The 12,236-nt window shown below is 45.0% G+C and overlaps 1 protein-coding gene across 1 annotated transcript in view; it reads left to right on the plus strand.

Annotated features, from left to right (window-relative positions):
• The first annotated feature begins 260 nt into the window (after positions 1–260).
• DIS3L (DIS3 like exosome 3'-5' exoribonuclease) overlaps positions 261–12,236 on the plus strand; it is a 32,307-nt gene continuing 20,331 nt past the window's right edge. Inside the window, exons 1-3 of the mRNA XM_004711934.2 lie at positions 261–409; positions 6,259–6,387; positions 11,210–11,345. Coding sequence (XP_004711991.1) covers positions 291–409; positions 6,259–6,387; positions 11,210–11,345 — 384 coding nt within the window. The 5' untranslated portion in view covers positions 261–290. The remainder of the gene's footprint in view (positions 410–6,258; positions 6,388–11,209; positions 11,346–12,236) is intronic.

A 12,236-nucleotide genomic window follows, 5' to 3' on the forward strand; every position in this document is an offset into this window, starting at 1 on the left:
ATCCTCTCCCTCGGCCGCGCCAGTAACACCAGTAACTAGATAGAGAGCTTCATCACGGCTGAAGAAGAATCAAGGCCCTGCATTCACTTAAACTGTGAACTCTACCACAGTAGACTGCTCTTTGCAAAACTTCATTAAGATTGGAAGTTACTTTACATAGTGGGGCGCTGTCAAAAAGTTATTTTGACAGGGAAATGGTAATAAACCAGAATTGCAAGCGTTGCCTAAGCTTTTGTACATTTCCAATTGTTTTAGATGGGAAACTTCTGTCCAGCGACGTGACTCACTACATGATCCCTGACTGGAAAGTCGTTCAAGATTACCTGGAGGTCCTGGAGTTTCCTGAGCTGAAGGGAATTATTCTCATGCAAACAGCTTGTCAGGCTGTGCAGCATCAAAGGGGGCGAAGGTATGTTTCCCATTATTTATTTATGGTGGTGTCGGCCCCCACCCCCTTAGAAAAGAGCCTTTGTTGGAAGAGGAGGAGGGGAGAAATTCATTATTGTGTCAGAAGGGACTTTTTGAACTAATTTGGGATTCTCCTTGCTAGTGAGGAATGTGGTAACATAATTTTATGTTTCTGCTTCAACACCTGGCTAAAATTTGATCTGACTATACAGATCAATAGACTGCAGTGTCCCCAGTATGTGGTATTTAAGAGTCTATGCTGAACCTGGTTTTTGGTTTGCCTTTTTTATAGTAGCAGGGTTATTGCTTATTTCTTTTTTATATGTTTATTATTTAATCTTGTTTGTGGTACATAAATATATATTTCTTCAGAAGCTTACATTCTTGGGAAAAGAGAGGGCTTGCCTTTTAAATCTTAGACTCCTTTGTGGATGCAAATTGTACTTGTAATCATTTTTCAATGGAGCCAGAATTTTTATAATACTAGTGCAAATACCAACCCTGGTCATTGTATTTGCTAAAGAGAAGGATTTTCTGATTGAAACCAGTCTGAAATGCTGGCCTGGACCCTAAATGAAGAATAATTGTCCTCCTTTGAAACAAATACTCTAAATAAAGTAATTTTGCTCCGTTTAACATTGAGGAAACATTTATGAAGATGGAGGCTGTGTGGAATAAGCATGTGAGAATTATATATTGAACCTCATCACACTCGAGCTATTTCAAAAGCAGAAACGAGGTATTTATTCTTCTTTAAACTTGTGGCTTCTTCAGACCTTGGTCATAAAAGATGAAGTGTTTTTATTTGTATATGAAAATGATAAATTGTCCTTATTATTTGCTCAGTTCAAAAAAGTGCATTAGCTAGATTGTGTGCAGGTTTTTCAGATTGAATATTTTAAAATGAGCTTGAAGTTGATTCTGTTCAAGCACACGATATAGATGTTTATACACATCCCAGTTTAAATGCTGCTCCACGTGCCGTATTTCAATTTCTGCTACTAAAATCAATTTGTTGTTATCATTCTGATTGCTAACATACTGCTGAGCCTTTTCAAGTTCTGCTTTCTGAAATACTTTTAATATTAAGGATGGCTTTAAAAACCCATGGGAGGACATGCAAAGGCAAAGAGTTGGGATTTAAATGTCTGTGCTCCTGAACATTTCAAAAGTAGTTAACGTGATGACAATCTATTGGCTATTCACTGCTTTTCTGTGTGTTGGAATACGATAAATGAGAAATTAAAAGATGAGACGGTCTGAGTTAGGAGAACACCCTGGTTTCCCCGGTCAGCACTTTGTGAGCTTGCAGAGTACGGAGGACGTCTCAGTCCCACTCTCGGCAAGCCTGCTTTCTTGTTTGGTTGAAGGAGGCGCCCGAGCCCATGGAGGAGCCCTGGTGGCACTGTGGCTTGGGCACTGGCCTCCAGCCCACCACCACTCCTTCAGGAGGAGCACGGCGGACTCCTGCTCCCACAGAGACCTAGTCTCACCTTGTCATTCGTTCTCCCTTGTGACCTTTGTTCGAGTTTTTCTTATTTTTTATTTTCTTTCCAATTTTTATCTCTTCTCTCTCCCTTTTTTTTTTTTTCGTTATTGCTGTTGGGGTGTGGTTTGGGAGAAGGGGATGTATATTGTTCTTGTGAAATCTAGAATAGGTCAATCGATAGAGACAATACCTGGATTAATAGTTTCATAGGGTTATGACATGGAAGGTTGGGAGGAAATAGGGAGCTAATAATAACAAGTACAAGAATGAAGAAAATATTCTAAAATTTATGGAGGTGAAGATTGTACTCTTTTTAATAGGGTTAAACCATTGAATTGTATGATGTAAATTAAATGTCAAGAAAATTTAAAATTTTTTCATGATTTAGCGTGTCAGAAACCCTATAAGAGGATCACTATGAGTCAGGATCAACTCTACGGCAGTGAGTTTGCTGTTTTGAGTTGAGACACCTGAAAAATAAATAATATGAACAACCAAAACGAAATATCTGTTCTCTGCAAGAGCCGAAGTATGGGCTGTGTAAGTTAAGCCACAAAGTAGTGGGAGTCTGGCCTGAAAGCTGGAATAGTGAACGTGACTGATGAAGAGAGAAGGGGTAGGATTGGGTCAGCAGTCTGGGAGTTGGCACTTCGTTGGCCTGTCAAACACCTCACGTTCTCACTGCCACCGGCAGGGTAGAACTACACCTGAGTGTCCGAGACGGTCACTGCTGACTAGAGTAGAAAGCTCCACCTGCCCACGCAAAGAGCCTGGTGGTTCTGAACTGCATACCCTGGGGATCACAGTCCAGTGTGCAACCCATACACCACGGAGGGGGCGTGGTGCTGTTCAGCAACTAGAAGGTACCTTCAGGTTGGCCAGCTAACAAACCACAGTTGTGCTGAACCCTACAAAATGTCCTATCCACTTTTCATTGATGATAGTCATTGATTAGGAGGTTTGCTCTATTAATTCAGTCCTCAGACACTTGGGCTTATGAGTGGTGATTGGCTAGCTGACCAAAAAGAAAAAATGATTCCACTGAAGTCATTGACTTTGTTAAAATGTGGCCTAGCCAAGACTCTGGGGTTTTGTTTCATGTAAGTAAATAAAAGATTGTCTTTTCTATTAAAAAAGGAAAAGCGTTTTCCCCCTTTCCATTCTTCCTTGGAGAACTCTGAGATGCGAGTAAATAGATCGGTGTCCACCGGGTTAGCAGCACAGTCGCTGAAGAGACCACGCCCAGGTCCCCTCTAGGGTTTTGCCATGAGGACGCTTCCCTTTCCCCTGTCGCCCTCCCTGCTGAGTCCCTGAGAGCCTCCGCATTGCTGGCCTCAGCTTCTCAGTCCGTGAACAAGGAAGGCTTTAACAGATCACATGACCAAGTCCCTGTCCAAAGCACCAGTGTTACTCAAACGTGAACGGTAGGTCGTGCGTGTTTATGTTGACTTTGTTTCTAAAAGAAAAAAAGCAACTCATAGACACCGTGTTATTCTCTCATAATGTTATTTAAATGCGTTTAAACATCTGTCTAGGACTTTTTCATGCTTAAGGACTTATTGCCGCTCTAAAACCGAATCAGACCTTCAAGTTAAGTAACCAAAGCTACAAAACCAGAAAACCGCAAAGGAACATTAATTTAATGTGACAGGTGTTGTTTTACCGAAACGAAATCACCAGCATTGCTCTAACAATAGGAAGGTGTCTGGCCCCACACTTACAGTCTGTTTTTTGTATTTTGATTCCAATATAAATGCAGAGAAATCTGTTCTCATACGTACAGGGTACAAAACAGTATGAATGATCAGACTTCATTGGTCAGAATAATCACACTTCCTATCATTAATACCCCTGCCATGTTTGTTTACTGAATGATCACGCCCAAACACTGTCAGTCTTGTCTCCTGTGTGTGCTATTTATTCCCTTATTGAACAGGTATGGCACTGTGGGCTAGGCTAGGGGTGGGCTATTAACCGCCAGGTCAGCAGATTTATACTCAGAAGCCCTGTCTCGCGTTGCTGTGACTTGGAATCAGCTTGGGGGCAGTGGCTCTTGGTCTAGGTGGATGTGCCAGGGATTGTGCAGCGCCACGCAAAGAAGTGGCCTCCGGCCACAGGAAAGACCGGCAGCAACCAGGTCATCAGCTGGAGTTGCTTTGACAAGAGAAAGGTGTCTGGCTCTGTATTTAATCGGTTTTTGTATTTGGATGTCAAGATGAATTTTTAAAGTATATCCGAGACCATCTGAGTGCCCTCCTCTTGGCTGCGCTGACCTATGGGTGTGTTTTCAGTTCTCTTGAGTCGACAGACAGCTAGGGAACGCTATGGAGTTTTACCTGCTAACAAACTCTTAACAAATGTCTGCTTACCCATCTCCAAGTTACCAACGTCGCTCATCTGAACTAAAGCAATATTCTACCCTCTTCTCCAAGCAGCCCAAGAATCTTTTCAAAACAGGAATGCACGCGCCACCTTCCACGGACGGTTCCCTGAGGCCCAGGAGGCCTTTTGACCAATACAGAGGCCTCCGTTCAGCCCCTCGAGCATGCCATCATCCATAATGGGGACATTGCCTAGACAACGGACATTGCTCCTTCCTTTGCCTGGTTTAATACCACCCACCCCTCAGCACAGGCAAGGCTTTCCGTCTCCCGGACCAGTCCGGGCTCTCCTGGTGCCAATACAGCTACCACAGGTGCAGCTTTACAGCTGTTTGTGGGATTATCACCCAGTTCTCGTAGAAAACTAAAGGTGTAAAATTCTCGTAGAAAACGGAAGTACCTCTGAGAGGAAGTCCGCAGTGCCCCCACCCCCCACCCCCAAGGGTTCTACACAACCCAGTTAAAGAAAGAACATTCAGTATGGAACTCATGGCCCAGTCAGCCCTCTGGCTGGGGATGCCCCTTTGATCCTTAGCGTCAGCAGGAGAGGGGATGTTGCCTCTACTGGCAAAGTAGCCATCTGATGACTACGTAGTGAAAAAAATCCATCTAAAGAAAAGACGTTTTAGCTGACTCAGAAATAGTTCCTTCTAAGTTATTTTGGAAATATTTAGATGATGGAGATTTGGGAAACGTCTAAGCCAGTCAAGAAAAAACCTAAAAAGTTGGCATGGAGTTGATTCCAACTCACAGCAATTTTATATACGTTTTCTGCGACTCTAAATCTCTATGGGAGCAGACAGTGGTGGGTTTCCGCCACTGACTTGGCAGTTAGCAGCCCAGTCACCTCCATGGCTCCTTAGGGTACAACTGGAATTTCTGTTTTTAACTGAAATGTTGCTGGTGTCTAAAGCTGCCACTCTCTGATTGTTCAGGTTAAACTTTCCCAAAGTACCACGCTGCACTTTGCTGACTCCATGTAGAGTACTCACATATCTAATTCCGTCTTCTGCACAGCAAACCATGACTTCAAAAATATGACTGTGTGGTGCGTGTGCCCTATGAAATCATCCGCATAAACCCACACGTCTCAAAACAACTCGCTGTCACACTCGGAGTGGTTGGCTGTCGGTTTTCCGCTTTCCTCATTAATATTCGTGTGCCGTGCATCCGCTTGTTTATCCGGCTGCTAGGGACTGACAAATGGGAGCACACACCAACAGTCTTCAAAAGAAACATGCATGGCAGAGAGACTTGAAATTGAGGAGACCCCTCTTATTTAAGCTCTATTTGTTTCTCTCTCTCTAAGTATGGGGCCGATTGTCACTCCTCTAATTTGGTGGTAAACAACTGAGCCTGGCTTACGGCCTTGCCTAGCATTGTTTACCCACAGCTGTCCCTCGTTCAGGTCAATCACGTGACTGCCTGGAGGAAAGTCACAGGGAACCCCTCTAACTTACTGACCTCACCTGCCCTCTTCGAGGGATGCCAGCCAAAAGTAAAATGTACTAACACCTGATGCCATGTGATCGAACAGGATGGGGTGCACGAACCGAGTGCTAACCGCCTAACCTCCTCCGTGTGGTGGGTGAGCGTTTGAAGAGGACACTGCACAGCACGGTGACATAACTAAATTACGAAATGGCACGAAGGGTAAAGGGGAGAAACGGGTGTGGTTGATTCACAAGCTAATGGATCAGGGCAGGCCCCAGGGCACTGTAGCCCACGAAGGGAGAAACAGCAGACCAGTGGGAAGAGTCCCGCCGAAGAGGCTGAACTCATAAGCCAGGGAAAATCAAACTGCTTCTCGGGTGTTCAGTCATCTTTGCCCTTCCTGAAAATATTCCTAATCGTTTTTTATTTTTTAGGGACATGCCTCACCTCTTTTTTGTTTTTTAAGGAAAATGCCTCATCCTTAGCAGGCGATGGCAGCGGGTAAGTGCTGCTCCGTTCCACTGGCTCTTCTCCTTTGTGTCACAGACAGTACAACAGAGTGCGGAACCTCCTGAAGGAGGCGCGCCGCGACTGCGTGTTCTTTGCTAATGAGTTCCAGCAGCACTGCTACCTGCCGCGGGGAAGAGGAGAGCCCATGGAGAAGTGGCAAAGCAGGTGAGGCCCGGATTCTGTGCGCTTTCTCTTGACCATGCTCGTTAACTCCTCCACCGTTGGCTATTTGGAAGTTGACCTACACCATCAGTGCGGACTCAGGAGTGATTACAGAGCCATGGTTGACCCCGAAATGCTTAATTTGCACCTGTGCCAATATTTTACATTGGTCATTTGAAGAGCTAATAGATATGTATTTCTGAAATTGTAACTAGGAAGATAGAGATACTCAGCTGCCAATCAAAAGGTTGGAACTTTAAGTCCACTAAGGGTCACCTTAGGGGAAATGCCTGGCAATCTACTTCTGAAAACGCCACCGTGGAACAACACCCATGGAGTCACCGGGAGTCGGGGTCAGCCTAATGGTACTGGGACTGCTTTTAGGCACACACACCACAATGGTTAGCGGGATCATTCCAGTGACCCAGAAACCATAGCTTTTATTTGTTTGTTTGTTTGTTAGTTTGTTTCCATTTTGAGACGGGTGGAGAAAGGGAAGGAAAAGGGTAGTGGGTTCGTGTAAGCCCTCCTAAAAGTAGAGTCTGCAGCAAGGGCTTGGCTGTGGGATACTTATGTGAAAGGCATTCCCAGAAGCAGGAATGAGGAAGCAGGGAGAGTGAGACGGAAGAGGAGAAACCACTAAATAAAGGGCTGGGCCTGCTGAGGAATCTGAAAAACCGCAGGGTGTGCCGTGTAGCACGTCAGTTTGACAAAGTGGTGAAGCGACCAGAAAGAATAGCATCTGGGGCCTTCAAAGCTTCTGTTAAAAGAAGCAGCCACCTAAGTGAGGTGTAAGCTAAGCCCGCAGGGAAGCACTCTAGCCTGTGTGATCCAAGGACTGACTGTAAATGATAAAATCTAAGATCAGAGAAAAGAGTTTCATTACAGCTTAAATTCTAAGCACCCCTATTTGCAGAAGGATGACAGTGAAGGCCAAAAATCCAGTTGCAGAATTCCCATGGGGAATAAGCCTCTGCTGAATTCCCTTGGATCATTGGCCAAGAATATGAATAGCCTTGCTCTCAGAGAATGCACCAAAAATTGAATTAATGCAGTTAAAGCTAGGTTAAATTTTAACATCTTATCATTTGTTTTCCCTTTTGACTCATTTTTCATTTGTTTTCATTATTTTCTGCTTGGATTGAGATTTTTCTGTGTTTTGTTTTGTTTTGTTGTTGGGTGGTGGTGGGGGGCAGTTAGTGTGATTTTCTGTATGTGAAATCCAGGATAGGTAAATCTACAGAGACAGTAACTAGCATAATAGTTCCTTAGGCAAGGGGAAGTGGGAGAAAGGAAGGGGACTAGGGGGACCAACCCAGGCACAAGGGAACAACAAGTGAACTAAAATCAATGGAGAGAAGGGCGTAGGATGGCTAGTGGGGCTTAATCAAGGGCATTGTAGCAGTGAGGAATTACTAAACTCGAATGAAGGCCAAACATGATGGTGGGACCAAAGGAAATAGAGGAAAGAACCAGGAGGCAAAGGGCATTTATAGAGGCCTAAATACAGGCATGTACATATGTAAATACATATATAACAAGAGGGGAATAGAACTATGTACTCATACCTATATGTTAAGAATTAAGGTTGCGCCCTTTTCACAAAGATGGCGCTGAAGGCGAAGAAGGAAGCTCCTGCCCTTCCCAAAACGGAAGCCAAAGCAAAGACTTTAAAAGCCCAGAAGGCCGTGCTGAAAGGCATCCACAGCCACACAAAACAGAAGATCCGCATGTCACCCACCTTCCAGTGGCCCAAGACCCCGAGACTAAGAAGGCAGCCCAAATACCCTCGGAAGAGCGCCCCCCGGAGAAACAAGTTGGACCATCATGCCATCATCACGTTCCCCTGGACCACAGAGTGTGCCATGAAGAAGATCGAAGATAACAACACACTTGTGTTCATTGTGGATGTCAAAGCCAACAAACACCAGATCAAGCAGACTGGGAAGAAGCTCTATGACACTGACGTAGCCAATGTCACACCTTGATCAGGCCTGACGGTGAGGAGGCATATGTTCAACTGGCTCCTGACTATGACGCTTTAGATGTTGCCAACAAAATTGGAATCATCTAAAGTGAGCCCAGCTAGCTAATGCTAAATATAAACTTTTTCAATTAAAAAAAAAACTAAGGTTGCAATGGACATTGGGCCTTGACTCGAGTGTTCTAACAATCCAGCATTCTGTGATGCTCACCTACCCAACACGATCGCTGAAGACAAAGCGGGTGCATAAGTAAATGTGGTGAAGAAAGCTGATGACGCCCGGCTATTGAAAGCTATAGTATCTGGGGTCTTAAAGGCTTGAGGATAAACAAGTAGCCATCTAGCTGAGAAGCAACAAAGCCAACATGGAAGAGGCACACCAGCCTGTGTGATCATGAGGTGTTGATGGGATCAGGTATCAGACATCTAAGACCCAAAACAAAATCATACCCAAGGTGAATGGGAGGGGTGGTGCATGGAGTAGAGAACCAAGCCCATCTGTAGACAATTGGACATCCCCCTACAGAGGAGTCACAGGGAAGAGATGAGCCAGTCAGGGTGCAGGAGGGCACCGATGAAACATACAACTTTCCTCTGATTCTTTGGTGTTTCCTTCCCCCCACTATCATGACCTCAGTTCTACCTCACAAATCGGATTAGACCAGAACATGCACACTGCTACAGATAAGAGCCCTCAACACAGGGAATCCAGGACAGATAAACCCCTCAGGGCCAACAATGAGAGTAGAGATACCAGGAGGATTAGGGGAGTGTGGGGGGAGAAAGGGGGAAAGAAGGGTGGGCAGTGGGGGAGGGGGAAGAAATGGGGAGCTGATATCAGGGGCTCAAGCGGGAAGAGAATGCTTTGAAAATGATGATGGCGGCATATGTGCAAATGTGCATGACACACTGGATGGATGTGTGGATTGTGATAAGAGATGTAAGAGCTCCCCAATAAAGGTATTTAATAAAAAATTTTAAAAATAGTTTCTTAGGGTTACAGCAGGCAAGGTTGGGGGAAAATGGAGAGCTAATAACAATGAACACAAAAATGAGGAACTTGTTCTAAAATTGATGGTGGTGATGATTGCACAACTCTCTTAAATATATTCAAACCACTGAATTGTATGATACATGAACTATATGTCCATAAAATTGTTTTATTTGGGGGGCTTTTTTTATTTTAAACTTTGTTTATTCTTTTTTTTTTTTAATCATTTTATTGGGGGCTCGTACAAATCTTATCACAATCCATACATACATCCATTGTATCAAGCACATTTGTATATTTGTTGCCATCATCATTCTCAAAACCTTTTCTTTCTACTTGAGCCGTTGGTAACAGCTCCTCATTTTCACCCTCCCTCCCCTTCCCCCCCATAAACCCTTGATAATTTATAAATTATTATTATTTTGTCATGTCTTACGCTGTTCGACATCTCCCTTCATCCACTTTTCTGTTGTCCGTCCCCCAGGGAGGGGGTTATACGTAGATGATCCCTGTAATCTGTTCCCCCTTTCTACACCACCTTCCCTCCATCCTCCCGGTATCGCCACTCTCACCACTGGTCCTGAGGTGTTCATCTGTCCTGGATTCCCTGTGTTTCCAGTTTCCATCTGGACCAGTGTACATCTCATGAAACTGCTTTAAAAGATCAGCTTGAGGGAAGTTGTAGACATGTAGCTAGGTACTCCCTGAGTAAGGGGCACTCACTGGACACTTGGGGTAGGTACAATGCCCACTTCCGCTCCAGCTGAGGTCAGAGGTGGGCCTGGGGTGCTGAGCACCAGCAGTGTCCGTGGAGGACCAAAGAGACCTTACGTTTTCAAGCATCTTCTCTGAAAAACATCGCTATTCTTCTTTGTCGTGTCACCTTTTATCTGTAATCGCCATTCACTGTTTCAACTCACTAAAGCAGAATGAGCACTGCCACATACCTGAGTGCTTAGTTGTAGCCCAAGTTCCCACAGAGCTGAGGGCTGGAGAGGGACAAGCTGGTCTTCGGCAAACGGGGTCATACGTGAGTACACAGGATGACCACACTCCAGGGCACAGCTGAGCTCAGGAAACCCTAGCTGAATTGAAACAAATGAAACAAAATGGTACCAGTTCTATAAGGAAAGAGACCTTACGTGGAATTTGCAGAAAAGGAAACCTGTATCTATAGAACTTGACCTCCCCTGATTTATTCTGGTCATTGGAAACATCACCTGGTCTTGACCACAGGGCTCCAGACTCACTTTTCCTTTTACAGAAGATAATCAGACGTTTCATGTGGTTCCGTATCCAACCTTACTGGATCGTGGCCTGCAGCAACTTGTGGCCTAGTTTTTCTCTTAGCCAAACACTTGTTTCTTTCCAGCCTCACACAGCTTAGTTTCTCATTCCTGCAGGGGGTGGGGCTCGGCCCTCCACTGACGGGTGTTCAAGGGGGGCAGCGCCCATGGTTTCTAGACCACGTGAAGAAATCCCAGTGATTGCTGTGGCAGTCGGCTGTCTTCGGGAAGCAGAACACCAAACTCACTGCCTCCGAGTCCATTCGGCCTCAGCAGCCCTGTGGACTAGAGGACTGTCCCTATGTACTTCCCATGCGAACCCCTCATGAGAGTACAGTGTCATCTCTCTCCCGGGCTTAGGGAAGAAGGATTGCCAAGTGCTTCCTGATGCCGCCAAAGCACCTAGTTCAGGATGTACTTATAAAGGGTTCTCAGGCAATATCTGTTAAATGGACGTGTGAGTAGTTGTCTGTATGGGCCACAAGTTCAAAGCCAGGTGTCACATTGGGATTGCAGCTGTGCGGCTCGGTCTTGGGAGGGCTCATGTGCCTTTTGTTTGTCTAGGAGCATCTACAGAGCAGCCGTTTGGTACCATCACCACTGCCAGGGCAGAATGCCCATTGTTATGGTGACAGAAGATGAAGAGACAATTCAGCAGTATGGAAGTGAGACAGAAGGCGTGTTTGTGATTTCATTCAAGGTATTCCCAGCTGTTCTCTGTGTCAGAGGGAGTGTGGGAATGTGTTCCTACCTAAGGACCCTTATAAAGCTCAGAAAAGTGTGGCTCCCGGGCTTGCAGTTCGTACCGGCAAGCAGCACATGTTCAGCCATGTCTGCGACCAGTGCACGACTGCAGACAAGTTCTCTCATGAATGCACTTGGCTTAGTCTTGTTGCAGTGCCTTAAAAACGTAAGAAAGAGGTCCAATCAGAACAGTGACTTCTGAGGGGATCCGCAGCGGGTCCCGGTCCATCCAAGCAAAGCTCAAAAGGGTATGGCAACTTTTTTTTATCATTCCATAGGAATAATCTTGATGGATTTTCTCAAAGGACACAGGATAATTGGGGGTGCTTATTACGGAGAAGCTTTAAGAAAATTGAAAACTGCATTGGTGAGGAAAAGGCCAAAAAATTTGCATCAAGAACTGTTTCCTTCACCACAAGGCTTGTTCTTCCAGGCACAAGGACTGTCCTAGGAGAACTTCACCAGGAAACCTTACCCCATCCTCAGCCTGTTTTTGTTCCTGAAGCTCAAAGCGCTTTGAAAAGAAACGCACTATGAGTCCCTGGACAACCCCGGGGTGCTGTTTGGATGTGATGTGAATCAGAGAGCACAGTTCGTCAGGGGAGGGCTAAAGAGTTGGAACCAGTGGCTTCAGCTATGTAGAGACTTAGATGGGGAGTATATTGAGAACAGTAGCTTCTCATTTGGGCTAATTTTGTGTAATAGAGCTTCTCTGACTCTGTAGCATTACTTACTGACTCACTTTCATAAGCCTTTTTGTAACTAACCTATTTCAAGCTGTTTGTTTTTTAAAATCAATGGTCTCCTTATATGCATATATACCAATGACTCAGAATAAACCTTACTA

Source organism: Echinops telfairi, unplaced genomic scaffold (genome assembly GCF_000313985.2).
Source record: "Echinops telfairi isolate 266 unplaced genomic scaffold, ASM31398v2 ScPeMD7_7475;HRSCAF=8513, whole genome shotgun sequence".
In the NCBI taxonomy this organism is placed as follows: domain Eukaryota; kingdom Metazoa; phylum Chordata; class Mammalia; order Afrosoricida; family Tenrecidae; genus Echinops; species Echinops telfairi.